At 34.0% G+C, this 15123-nt stretch overlaps 1 protein-coding gene across 1 annotated transcript; it reads left to right on the forward strand.

Annotated features, from left to right (window-relative positions):
* The first annotated feature begins 216 nt into the window (after positions 1-216).
* Positions 217-5702, forward strand: LOC109177213 (homogentisate phytyltransferase 1, chloroplastic). The gene is made up of 12 exons (XM_019326525.1): positions 217-349; positions 1385-1668; positions 2060-2143; positions 2223-2297; positions 2881-2964; positions 3224-3313; positions 3661-3762; positions 4003-4098; positions 4244-4315; positions 4392-4487; positions 4591-4695; positions 5458-5702. The coding sequence occupies exons 1-12, from the start codon at positions 277-279 to the stop codon at positions 5497-5499; spliced, it is 1203 nt and encodes a 400-aa protein (XP_019182070.1). The 5' UTR covers positions 217-276; the 3' UTR covers positions 5500-5702.
* Positions 5703-15123: the final 9421 nt, after the last annotated feature.

Consider the following 15123-nt stretch of genomic DNA (forward strand, 5'->3'; position numbering starts at 1 on the left):
TCTAGTGAAATTAACTCTAAAGATATCATCACATTACTTGACAACAAAAAAATATATTACTTCTATAATTTTTTTTTCTGGCAACTAAACAATGAAATTGACAATATTGTATGAAATTTTAATTTGATTCCTCTTGGAGAGTCAAACATGTGTGAGTCCTCGTAACAGTGGGTGGGGCCGATTGTTTGTCTATTTATGTGCTGAACGCGTTGAGTTGCAAGTTCTCCGTTACTTATTACGTGTGTGAAGTGAAGTAGTGAGAGAGAGAAGGCAAAAATGGAGTCTCTGCTAATTGTGAAAACTTCATCTTCTCTTTCGTTTCCGCTTAAATCTCACTTGTCGTCTTCATGTACGTATACACCGCTCTGCTCTCTCTCTCTCTCTCTCTCTCCCTTCTTTCCCTTTTTGGATTCTCGATTTACGAGCTTTTTGATGTTGTTTCTCTTCTTGTCATTCTTCTTCCATTGCCAATCGGAAATCCTATTTGTTTAGTGGCATCTTTAGTGTATTTATTTCTCATAAATCCGGGTTCTTCGAGAGGTTCCGTAGGTTTATATACGCATCGTTTTAGTTCCCGTTAATCTCTGCGTGGGTTGTTTTTAGTTGAGTGTGTTCAGAATGCAATTGTATTGTTTAATTTTTGTACATTTTTGGGAGTTGAATTTTGTAACAGAAGTTAAAATTAAAAATATCACATTTTGGGTTTAACTATCAGCATTTTACCTTGTTTAGAAATATGCTCATATATAATTCATTTTGGAATTTGGATTCAAGTGAGAACACAAACTATTCCGTTATTTCTCTTTTGTGAATGGTGGTGAAAGGGGCACTTTGATGGAGCTTTTGCAGATTAACTGTGTGGAGATTTTTGATTGTTTGGTTTGATGAAGTATGAGTGTGCAGTTAAAGAAAGGAAATAATGACATTTTTTTTTTTTTTTTTTCACTTTGGTTAAAAACATCATGGGCTGATAACAACAAATCTCTTTATTGACCACTGTTATCATATAAATACAAGAAGTATGCTGTATTGAGCTTGTTGTGGCTTCCTGCTTTTTGCTTGTTTTGGGGCCTTTTAGGCTTGCTTTATCCTTTTACAAGGTAGTATTTATAGGGTGTGCTTTATAGTGGTAGGTTAAAACTTAAAAGAGTGGGTGGTTTGAGGAGTATGAGGTGGACTTGACCAATCTCATATATCTGACTCCCTTGACTTTTAATCTGGAATTAAGATCTTGCTCTCATGCTGCCTATTATATATGCTTCCCTAAGCTTCTTGATTTTTCAGAATTTTGCACTTCTATTTTGGTTGATCTATTCACTTTTATATGCTGTTATTTTTCAATTACAGTGTTTATAATGAATTCAGTCTTAATTGATTCCCATAGATTCACATCAAACAACACAAGTTTCAAAGTGCAAAGCATTGAATGGCGGAGAAAAGCCCTGGCCGTTGCCCATGCGATTGCAGAGACCATTAGCGACACTAGAGCATGTTGGAAGCAGTGATGGAAGTATTATTAACTTAAGACATAGAGAAGGGTTTTCGGTGAATGCAGCAGCTTCAGATCATCCTCTTGAATCTGAGCCATCCAACAGCCCTTCGAAGTCAGTTCAGGGGGTTTTGGATGCTTTCTACAGATTTTCGCGGCCTCATACGGTTATAGGAACAGTTATGTTCATAAACTTTGGGTAATTAATCTGATGTAGAACTCAATTTCATGATTGCGTGTGTGTTTGTAGTACCGTCAGTGCATTATTTATTTGAATTGCTACTTTTTAGGTTTTATTTATTCATATCACTGTCATGTTTGCAAAGATAAGATCATAACGAAAGTTTCAACTACTTAAAGGTCCAAAGTAAGTTTATATAATAATCATCTGTTTGCCCATTTTCAGTGAAATGTACTCTGATATGTCTGTGCAATAGAATTTCTCAATAATCCAGTGCAGGTTTCAAAATTCCTGATCACTTCATTAATTGTGAACAATACACGTGGGAAGTCTTCCATTTGTTTTATGTTGACTAGCATGCACTTATACTATCCTTTTTCTGTGAGCAGGCACTGAGCATACTTTCAGTTTCTCTTCTTGCAGTTGAGAAGCTCTCAGATATTTCTCCATTATTTTTCACTGGGACGCTTGAGGTCAGCTTCATGTGTTTCTTGAGTCAACAGAGTTCTGTACTTGGTTTTACAATTTGTGCATTGAATTGTTTTACTGCAGGCCATTGTTGCTGCCCTCTTTATGAATATATACATAGTTGGTTTGAATCAGTTGTCTGATATTGAAATAGACAAGGTATGACAATTATCATCTCAGATTCGTATTTTCGTGGCCTCTTTATAAGCTTTTCAAATTATGGTTAATTTTTGAACACACAGAACTATCTGAATTTTGTGCATCTAGACTAGTTCACAGTAGAAACTAATCTCTTTCTAGCTTAACTATCAGTTCTATTTTCCAATAGATTTGATAGTCCCCAACATTCTCCGGGGAACACCTTTAATGTTAGTCATGTATGATTGTGGCTTTTAAACTGTTTACTAAATACGAGGCATAAATGATTATTGCCATTGGAGACATGTTAGACTTACTGAGGCTCAAAGAATGTGGAATTTTAGGAGCCATCCTATCGGTCTTGTAGACTAGGATTCACAATTCTCCAACAATAATGTTCAAATATCCTGAAGGACCTGTGCTGGTCCCTTGGTTGTGTGCTAGCTTGGACCTTGGTTGGGTGCTTTTGATATATTATTCTTTGAATGATTTTAGTATCATCTAATTTTACTTTGGGATTTCATCTAATTCAATTGTTTTTCTTTTACCAATCTAATTTTTTTCCTGCTAGTGCATTTGAAGTCTGAACCTATTCTTCTTTCAGGTGAACAAACCATATCTTCCATTAGCATCAGGCGAATATTCGGTGAAAACTGGCATAATGATCGTTTCATCTTTTGCTGTTATGGTAATAAGATATCCATCTAGTTCTCTACAATTTTGTAGTTCTGACTTCTGACTCGTGCTTGTAGTGTAACTTAGAAGTTTGGTGTTAGTGCTAAGTTCTTTAGTAATTCTAAAAATTCAGTGAGACTCCATTTATAAAGATTCTGGGCAGGAACCATGTATTGTGAATGGCTAGTAATTCAAGTATCCACAGTAAATTTAACATCAGCAAATTCAAATTCATTAAAAATTTAATATTTCAAATTAATTCATGTTCTCAGAGTTTTTGGCTTGCAAGTGCTGTTGGTTCTTGGCCGTTGTTTTGGGCTCTTTTCATCAGCTTTGGACTTGGAACTGCCTATTCAATCGATGTAAGATCAACTTCATTTCCTTATTTTTTATTTTGCTAACCATTGTTTCTGTTTGTCCTCCGCTAGTATGTGCCTTGTTAAAGGCTTATTTAATTAAATTTGCAACATATCTAATGAGGACTATAATCTTCTTCTTTATTCATATTGTGCTAGGCTTTATATGTCTGCATTGAACATTGCATTGGACTTTATTTCTTCTTTAACATGAGGATTGAAGCTTATTGATAATTTTTCCTGAGGTCTTTTTCATAAGATTATTAAACCTTATTAAATATTACTCTAAGGGGGCGTTTGGTTCGGGTCATCTTAGTATATGTCTTATAATAAAATTGTTTCTACTTCTGCAGCTACCACTCCTCAGGTGGAAGAGATTCGCTTTGGTTGCTGCGATGTGCATCCTTGCTGTGCGAGCTGTCATTGTTCAGATAGCATTCTATTTGCATATACAGGTAAGTTGTTCTCAAGTATCATTTCCTTTGGACCTATTTTTATCCTTTTCCCCTCCAATTTTGAAATCCCTAAAATATTACATTCTTGCTAAACCTGAATCATTGTATTTTGTATCCTTTTGTTTATACTCATATTTGACCAGCATTGGATGAAATGTGTCCTTGTTGACCTAATAAGATTCTCTTTTTGTCTGTGTCATCTCCGTTTTATCATTAAATTGATCTCGTTTCAATTTCTAGACTCATGTTTATGGAAGACCGGTTGCCTTTTCGAAACCTGTAATGTTTGCAACAGCATTCATGAGCTTCTTCTCGGTTGTTATTGCATTATTTAAGGTAATAGTTCCTTCACCTCTTTTGGCTAATCTTAATTCTTAATGGCACAACAGATTACTTAGGAATGTTGTTATATTGCTACTAGGTTTATTTTCCACATACCAATATTGTATAAATTGTATCCCGTTTTCACTTGATACCGTAGGACATTCCTGATATTGCTGGTGACAAGATCTTCGGAATTCGATCTTTTACTGTTCGATTGGGCCAAGAAAGGGTAAGTAACAAATCTATATAGTAATTTGACTCCTGATCTGAATCCTAGATCATGTTATGCGTCTGATTATTTGCAGGTCTTCTGGATTTGTATTTCACTACTTCAAATGGCTTACCTGGTCGCCATAGTGGTTGGAGCATCCTCCTCCTGTACCTGGAGCAAATATTTGACGGTACTGATTCTTTAACACAAATTGAATCGTTTGGTGTGTGGCTAAGATACAATGGAGGTCGTTTGCTATATATCACTAATGATATGGTCTGTCTGAGTTTTAGGTTATTGGTCATGCTGCCTTGGCCTTGATACTTTGGACTCGTGCTAAAACAATTGACTTAAGCAGAAAAGAAGCAATCACATCCTTCTACATGTTCATATGGAAGGTAATATTTGCATTGACACAAAAAGACTAACATGTGGGTAATTGAAGCATGTGCTCCTCGTCAACTAAAAGCCTAAGCTGATAGTTGAATTGCACATTAATGGTTATATGCTCAACACGCCCCCACGTGTGTGGGCTGATTACTCGCTCCAAGCAACACGTGGACCATAATCACTTTTTTTTTATCGGTGACGCGGAGATTCAAACCCATGACCTTTGGCATTGGCTCTGATACCAAATTGATACCAAATTGAAGCATGTGTTCCATCTAAACTAAAAATCTAAGATGATAGTTGGGTTGCACATTAGTAGTTATAGGTTCAACATGGGTAACCCCATCCAAGTTTGTGGTTTGGTAACCACAAGGTTTTAAGTTCGACTCCTAGTGGGAGTGACTTATTGGCCTTCTTGGTTTGAGCCGGTCAACTATAGATAATATAGGCTGGTTTACCTCTTTATGGTCCTTTTCTGGCTAGGATTTATCCAGTGTATGTATACCCTCGAATAGTGCTTGCAAATTTCCCTCATCACCCACAAAAAAAAAAGACTAGCATGATTAGGATGAAGTGCTGTATTATTATTACCTATATGGAAAGGTTGTCATAATACTTACCAGATATGCATGCCATGCCTGTACATTTGAAAACCCCATTTTATGTATTCTCCCTGCAATATTGTCTATGTTGCATACCATTAATTCACAGCTTCATAATAACTATTTTTATTTGATTCGATGCTATTGTTTCTTCGTGGGATGTTGCAGCTCTTCTACGCTGAGTACCTACTGATACCATTCGTGAGGTGAGCTTGGAAACCGCCATTAGAATTTGGCTCGCCGCAAGATGCTTAGTGTGTTAGACTGTTAGGTTGATCTTGCTTGTAAATTCTGTTATTAGAACACCCAAAGGTGTGTGCTTTTTGTCAACTTCATCGTTTCCATCTTCACAATTTGATTTGGCTCTCAATTTGGATAAGGTGTTATGTTATGAACAAATTAAATATTGGTCTTGTTTGGTAAAATAGTTAGCGAGTTAATTCAATTTTTGGTTCTAGATTTATAGATGACAGTTCATTTTTTTTTTTTTTTTATCGAAACATTCATTTTTAGTCCTAGTATTATTGTGACATGACCAATGTTATTCTTTTATCAAAAAAATTGTTGAAATTAAATTTCATTAAATACAATGACATTTCACTCGTCAATTATGAATTTTTCTAAAAAAAAATAAACATTAAAAATATTATGGGTCAACATAGTTTGTATTAAAAAAATCAAAATATCCTTCAATTTAGCAAAATTTTAACGATTTTATTGATAGATGATCAAAATTGGTCATGTCACAATAATACAAGACCCAAAGGGATTTTTTGATAAAAATGACTAAAAGGGGAATACCACTTATAAATCTAGGACCAAAAATGAAATTAACTCAATAGTTAGCTTATCAGTCAATTTTGACTTGTTTGACTATGATTAGTAACAGTTAATTTATCAAACACCTTTCTACAATCAATCTGCTAATCCAATCAGCTATTAGCTAACAATTATTTACCAAACACCTCAATATCAATAAAGTGACACCCCATTATAAAGTGACTAAGTGCATGGCAATGTACAGGTGATTTGCAGAACAATATCATTGGAGAAGGCAGGCGTTATTTTATTATCTTCATTGATAATTTTTCAAGTTTTGATGTATAAATTGTGAAGATTAGTGTTAGAAAAATATCATACATAAAGCAAAAGTTGAAATATGTGACAACTTAATTAAGAATAAATTGCATTTTTGATCCTGTGACTATTAGGGTACTGATAATTTGAGTACGTGACTTTTAAAACTCTCAATTTAGTCTTTTAACTATGTAATTATTAACAGATTTGGTCCTGCAGGCCAATTTTGGTCGGAAAAACATAATTTGGTTCGAATTTAGTTTTGATGAGGACAAAACCGTCATTGCAAGTGAAATTAAATGGGGGGAAAATCCTTCCGGTCTATGGGCATTCTTCTTGGTTCCATTACTGATGCGCTACTAACAAGAAGTGGACGACTGGGCATCAACCAATTGACGAATCTCTTATGCGTCTAGGCGGCTGCACATCATCTTCGACTAGTGTTTCTCGACTGCGTCTGGACATCCTCCTCTGGGCGAGAAATTGCTAATTCGTATTCCTCTCCATAGATCGAAAGGATTCCCCCCCCCCCCCCCATTTTATTTCACTTGCAATGACGATTTTGCCCTCATCAAAAATAAATTCAAACCAAAATTGATCGGCATGACCAAATTTGCTAATAATTACATAGTTAAAAGACTAAATTGAGAGTTTTGAATGTCACATACTCAAATTATCAGTACCCTAATAGTCACAGGATCAAAAGTGCAATTTATTCAATATTCACTTAATTAATTACATAGTGTGAGGTGCTGCCTAAAATGTTAACTTGGTCGACAGCTAAGATATTTTCACTATGTGGAGAATCAAGTTCAAAAGACAATTTAGGTATTTTTGGTAAACTTAGAAAAGAGGTTTCAAAACTTAATTCGTTTGAAAGTAGGTTGAGAAAGTAGTTATGAATAGATGTTGTATTGTAAAACAGTCAGTAGTATTCAAAAAAAAAAAAAAAACTTAATTCGTTTTGAAAATAGATGATTTGTTAGAGAATTTTTTGTAATTGAATGATTGCAATCCTTGGAGATTTTATTTTTGACAACCAATAAAGAATACTATTATTAATGATGGGTAGGAAAAAGGAACGAATACACTTAGGAGGGACGTTTGCAACCGTATGTAATTTAAATTTTAATGAGTTTTTTTTTTTTTTTTTGTTTTTTTTTTTTTCATTTTTGGTTCCATGAATATTAGATTTTTTTAATTATTATTATTATTATTATTATTATTTTTTTTTTTTTTGCATTTGGTAACCGACTAATAATTTTTTCATATTTGGTTACTGACTATTAATTATCAACAGTATAGTTGGTCCTATGACTTTTAAAACATTGTCACATTTGGTCTTCTGGCTTAATTTCTATTCACTACTCACTAGTGACCAAATTTAATTTGTATTTCTATTTTATTGAACATGAATGCATAATAGTTAATTGACCTATTTTGAAAGGTAAAATTGTCATTTCCTATGACATTTTTCAACAAAAACAAAAATTGGTCACCACTTCACCGGTGACCAAAAATTAGATGGGAGAACAAAATGTGATAAGATTTTAAAAGTTGTAGGACTAAATATGAAAAAAGTAATAATTGAAGATTAGATGTGAAAAATGGTTTAATAGTGTGAGATCAAAAGTGAGAAAAACTCAATAATATGAAATGTTATAATTCTTCTTTTCTTTATCTATTTTTTTTATATGAATGATTGCAACTTAATAGATCTGCAGTAGCAACTCAGTAGACTTGTAATAGTGAGTTGATGAATCAATAGTAGTAAGTTATTGGACCTATCATAGTGACACTTGTGGACTTGCATTGGGTAATTAAGGTAATGAATTTGTAGTCATAAATTGATAGATCTATAATAGGGACTTGCAGTAACCCAACAGGGTAGCTCAAATGGCAAATGAGATCTCTTTGTGGGAGAAGAATTCTGGGATAACTCGGATTCAATTTCTACAAGTGACGATTTCCTTTGGGCCACCTTTTGGACCTGGATCGTTTCATACGACACTAATGTATATTAATATATGTGTCATTTAAAAAATCACAATTATAATTTTTAATAATATTATTTTTTATACATTAATTTTGTTCGTACAAAATGAAAAAGAGAAAAATAAGTTTTAAGTTATAAAAAAAATAAAATTAAAGTGAAAAATTAAGAATTATTTGATATATTCTTATTATGAATTCAATCATGTTGTTATATGGACGTAGATCCATGATAATATGATATAACTATTGGTCATTCTCTCACGATTTTTTTTTTCTCACTGTAGGAGTTCGAACCTATATATGACCATCTATTTAAAATGGTAATCAAGATGTCATCACACTACATGTAGTTAGCTTATCTCACGAATTTAAAAATGTTGAGAAACAATAATGTAAATGAATTTAAAAAGTTGCCATTTTCACGGTAATCAATAACATCAACTTTTTTTTTTAAATACTCAAGATTCTTTTCAAGGTACTATCTGTTCTATACTTTTTCAAATATTTTCAGTTCAAAAATTTTAAACCCACACCATCGTTGAACATATGACTACCCATTTGGAATAGTAACCGAGATGTCATCACACTACATGATAGTTGGCAATGTCGGTTTATTTACATCATCAGAATTTTAACATCCACATGTATGTATTCTAGGTCAAAGCAAAGAAAAAAGTTTAAATATTTAATTATATTTTAATAATTAAATTTTGTAACTGCAATTTAATAGCCTAAGATAATATAAGAAAATTATTGCCACGTAAATCTCAAACACCTCTTGAATTCGTGCCACAAATATATAGTATACATATATGAAAGGTTGAAAACCTTTGTCCATGAGGCGAGAAGTAAAAAAAAAAAAAAAAAAAAAAAAAAAAAAAAAAAAAAAAAAAACTCCAGTTGTTTTGTTTTATTTGTCTTATTTATTATTTAATAACCTAAATAATATTTTTCATTCATTTTTTATAATTTTAAATTTACATTTTGTATTAAATTAACGTGTAATATAGTTCCTAAATATTTACAAATTAAAAGAATAGCAAGTAATCCAAAGGGGAAATTTGTTGAATGTCAACGTTATAAATTTATTAAATTTGTCGTTAAGGGCCTAATTGTATTCAAATTAAAGTACAAAAGAAAAAGCTCATTACTAATTATTAGTATGTCCAAAATAAATAATTGCACTCGTGTTTCTAATGAGATCTAGACAATTGTCTTTAATTTCATCATTTTTAAAATAAATGTACCAAGTTAAACAGAATAAAGATACAAGAACTAAATTGAACAAAACATTATAGTACAGTGACTTCATAGCTACTTTGATCCCCACTATTATGATCCCAATCATGTATAAATTTTATTTGTTCATGTCATAAGTGACATGTATGGATGGAGATGGGAGTTGACCTCATTACTAAATATACAAAACTACGAACCATGTATGAATATATAATAAATGATGATGACAAATAATGGAATAGTATAGTTGTGTTATGCTTTTGACTTCAATTTATAGTTTTATACAACATTATTATGCAACTACTCGGACTAAAACTTCCATAATTAAGCACAAATAATTATCCAAATGATTCAGATCGCCTCATATTGCCAAATTTAATTAAGTGGCATCACTTCATTATTATAACAAATATAATGTTTTATTAATTAATTGAATTCATTGTGTCCCAAATAGTGCATAAGTAATTTAGAAATAAATTTCCCTAAAAGGGCTAACCAAGTACCTTGTACTCATATAGCACTTTCGTGGTTCCCCTTGAGGGAAGGTCACATGATCAAATCTCGGTGGTGGGGTATTGACTCTTTGAGCTGCATTAGTTAGAGAAAGTATATAACAGATATATACTACCTTGTAGTCAATAATATTAAAAAAAAAAAAAAAAGGCGTGCCTTTTGTACTAGAAAATTACGAGTTGTCAATATCCTCTTGGTCGAGCCTTCATGTGTAATTCAGGGTATTTTTGACTCTCATCAGTAAGAGCGAAATATTGACTTTCTTGGTTTAAATTGATCAGTTATGCATGAACAACCTAAGTTGATTTACATCGTTGTGGTCATTTTTTGGCTTAAAGTCACAAGACAGAATTTAACTAATATATATTCTTAGATAGTGATTACTGTTTCTCTCATCACTCAAAAAAAAAAAAAAATTTAATATATGATTCTAGTTGACTGATCAAAAAAGGTATAGTCGTCACACAAAAAAATGTTGCCACGACTTCCGTCTCTTGCAACGCATGAAGGCAAAGATAGTTGGCTCTCCCCAAAATTAAAGAAAATTCAATTAATATTATATTTGACAATAGCTAAGAAGTTGCTAATAGTTTAAGGAAATGACTTTCTCAAGAACTCTTGGGATATATAAACAGTTCATATTATATACTAATCTGAAATAGATTATTATTAAAAACATATTATTGCGCAGTATTCAAATAGATTATTAGTATTATTATTGATGCCACATTGAAAGGGAACATGTGCGATCATTTTTTATTTTTATTTTTTTTAAGATAAAGAGGACACTTTTAATTAATATTTTAAGCAAAAATTTTAAAACCTGGAGAAAAACTATGAGTGGCTGATATATAAAATAATTATTCTTAGTTACACATTAGCCAAGCAATTTTAGTGGTTATATATTAAAAAAAAAAAGAAAAAGAGTTTTTGTCCAAATTTCTAATGAAAAGTTTGATCATATAACTATTTAAGATAGATTTTAAATTACATGACATTAGTATTTGATTTAAAAATGGCAAAAGGTATTGATTTGTCCTTTAAACATTGTAGGTGGTGCTTAAATCAACATCTCTAACAACGTGTGATTAACTATAAAAGATATAAGGTGCACTTAATATATTACTTTATACATAAAAATTTAAAATTTGAAAAATTTCAAGTCACAAGTAAGGCAGTTGTTCTTTGTTATATTAAAAGAGTAGCTTTAGTGGTCATAAAAAAAATAGAAAATAAAAAATAAAAGTCTCTATTTGAGATGGTGAAAAATTTTGTTCTGATACTAACTATTTAAGAGAGTTATTAGGATGCGTTTAGTAACCGGGGGAATGAATGATTTTTCTAGTAAAACTAAAAAATTTAAAAATGAAAAACGAAAAAATAAATTCACTGGAATACTAATAAATTGTGTTGCGTATACAGCAATTGAAAATCATTCTTAACTCATATGTCAGGACACCCTAACTATATACGGAGTATATAACAAAAATTAAGATAAGGTGAATAAGTCATTATCACATCATTTATTTTACACATTCTCATGTTGTTTCAATTGGCAATTAATTGACTCGCTAAGGTGTGGATTTAATACCAAACTAGATTTGTACAAATTCATTATAAAGGGCTACATTAATTTGTACTATATATAGTGAACTGAACAATAAGGAATCACTCTGATCTCAACTAGTCAACTCATATAATAAACTAATAAACCTTAATTTCATCCCAAAAATTATTTCAAAAGTGAAGATGTGATATATTCATGTCTTATGAGCAGACTAGGTAGGTATTCTCTCAAGTTGCATGCAATGTGAGATTTGTTATTAAATTATATTTACATGCATGACATTTGATTTGAAAATGACTAAAACATGAATCAGGAAATGATGTGTGGTGTGCTGGTTGGCTAATGTGGATTCCTACTGGCACAGGAAGGGTAGCCCAACTGCCATAGATGGAGAGACGCAAGGATGATTGTTGTCTTCACCATTGCAATTTGCAAGTAGGGCAACGTGTAAGATACTTGTCCATTTAACTCCATAAAATACTACACAATCGTTATATCATGAATCAGGGTCTATTATGCACATTACAGACCTTGATCTAGATTATGTACTAGAATTAACATATTATGTACTTTTTTTTTTTTATTTACATGCAATTCTCATATTATGAACAATAAACTTAATTAGAATAACATTTGAACATGTACATAATAAATCTACAGTTAGGTGTTGAACACGTCCCCTTCATTTCTTAATCGTCGGCTTTGGTGTGTGGCTTGACCGGATGGTGCGAAGCTTGGTACGCCGTGATGAACCAAGTTTGAGCGTGCAACCAAGGCGGTTCGTAACTGCCCTTGGAAGGCACTGAGGCGTGTGCAGGGCATGTAAATCGATCGAGACGGTTTGCGCCAGGTGTCCCTTGCACGCGCTTGGCACATGCATGCAAGGTAGTTGTGCAGTTATGGAGGCCAGGCTTGGCGGGCTGATTTGTGGGAATCTAGACAATTTTGCCCCCTGAGTGGTCTAGGTAAGTTGTATCCAGTTTTGCTAGGTGGTTGGCATGTAATCGTATCCCTTGTATGAATACTCAGCCTAGGCAGTGTGTTTTCTGTGAGATGCGTGAGCTTGAGATTCATGTTGTACTTGCTTAAGTGATTGGCAATACAAAGGTTGGCTTCGGCTATAACTTGTGTGTGCTTTGTCCCTTTAACGTTTGTCTCTTATTTTCCCAAACACTAGCCCAGAAAAGTGAGTGTTTAGACGGCTGACTGGTTTGTGTTCTAGGAAAGCCGGGCGGTTTCGAATTTGGCTAAGCGAAAATTTGACCCGTTTCAATTGGTATCAGAGTCAGGTTTAACGATGGCAGACAAAGAAACAACGTCGGACAAGGATGTAACGCCCCCGATTTTACTAACATTTAAAAGCTTAAATAACAGATAAATAGTCTAAACATTAATCATAAAACGAGCGGAAGCAAAACTCATAAATCGGGAAAGTGCTATGCCACATCCATAAATCTACGGGTGCACAGGCTAAGTCTAACAGAATCATCATAACATGTCAAGAGTCTAAGGCTCACAGGCCAACAGACTAATCAAAAGGGAAGGCATAAGGCTACGCTAACTGGATCTACTAGCGCGTTCTCCAAGCTAATCATAACCTGAAAAGACATAGGGATAACACCCGTCAGCGAGAAATGCCGGTAACCCACCAATACGCGTTAAGTAATATAATATATAGATATAAACAAAACCATTTGAGACAAAGGAATACAGTATATATCATTTCAAAACCATTTGAGAGGGAAACATCAAAGGACACAACACCACGCTCTCAACAAAAGACCGATCATCAACAACAATACACAAGACACCAAGGCAACAAGCAACATTCTCAACAATAGACACAACTTACCATCTTAATGGTAGAGTTCTCGATAGGTATGCTCATAAGCAATAAACACAATACATCACATAATGACAAGTTTCATGTTCCAACCTTATACCTTAGTACCACCCTTATGGCTACCCCGACCTTATCTCAATTCCAACATGTACCTCCGAGTGCCACCCTGTACTTCTGAGTCCAACCTTATCCCTCCTGGGACCGTCGTCCCCCACCAATCTGCCGCCAATCAATACCGCCGATCTCTCAGTACACAAGGGTACCATTAAACATCATAGTAACATACCGCCGATCTCAAGAGCAAATCTCAAAACACAATACCGCCAATCTCAATCATAATCATACATAGTCATCATCAAGATGATTGAGGCACATCAATAGCCCAATCAAGTATCAACAATCGGTACAACAAATGTACAAGAAAACATCATAGACATCGATCAAGAGGTTTCAATGATAGACAACAATACTCAACAACAACAATAACGGACTTCAATCCAACTTCAACATGATTGGAAACACAAGTTGCCAATCCTCAAAGGAAAGAACAAACATCACATACTAGCACCAAAGACAACATAACTAGCATGCTCATCAAACGGGTAAACCAAAATGGTTCCAACGAACCTCAAAGACTCACATAAATCCAACGAATCACAAAGTTGGACCATAAGCACGATTCAAGACATCAAATCCTAACATGGATACTTAGGACATCGTTCTAGACATATGAAACATCAAGAAGACACCCAAAAGCTCAACAATCCAACAAAAGGAGATCAAAACATCACATACCAAAAGATGGAACCACGGGAAAACAACACCCGCCACACCATCATTGGTGTACCCCGCGGTTGGTCACCTGCCCGCGGTACCCCCCGCCGGGTACACACTTGCCACCCGCGGGTGGGGCGGTGGGTGGACATCCGCCCGCGGGGAACACCCGAGCTACCAAATATTCCCTTCGGGGAAATTCATCTCCAAGATCGTTCAAGTCCAAAACACCCCAAATCTCACATACAACAAGAAAATGACTTGAACCCAAGAATAGCATTCAAGAAACCTAGATAAAAGCTCTAAACATGCATTATCACAAGATCATGCATCAAATCTCACATTTACACCAAGAATCATCAATAGAAGTCAAGAATCATCAATAGCAAGTAGAAAATAGGTTTTGTATAGCATGAGTTACCTTTGTAGACCAAAACCTTCTTCCTTCCAACCCTCCTAAGCCCTACTTAGGAGCTCTTCTCCCTCACAACCTTCTTTCACAAGCCAAACCACAAGAAAACACCAAACTTAGATAAAAACACCTTAAAGCTAACAAAAAACACTAAATAACTTTAGATCTTACCCTTTCTTAAGCTTGGAAGATAGAAAGGTGGGATCTTGGGATGAATCTTTGCAAGATTGGGTGAGGTCTTTCTTGGCTTGGGAAAGAAGCCAAGTTTCTTAGAGAGAAGGGAGAGAAAAGTTGTCTTGCTATAGTGAGGAAATGAACTTTAGGTTTGGGTAGGGTAAGGCTTCAAGACCAAGTAAGGAGAAAATACCATCTTACCTTACTTTTCCTAGAAAGGCTTAGGAAGACTCCAAAGAA

This window comes from Ipomoea nil, unplaced genomic scaffold (assembly GCF_001879475.1).
Source record: "Ipomoea nil cultivar Tokyo-kokei standard unplaced genomic scaffold, Asagao_1.1 scaffold0804, whole genome shotgun sequence".
In the NCBI taxonomy this organism is placed as follows: Eukaryota; Viridiplantae; Streptophyta; class Magnoliopsida; order Solanales; family Convolvulaceae; genus Ipomoea; species Ipomoea nil.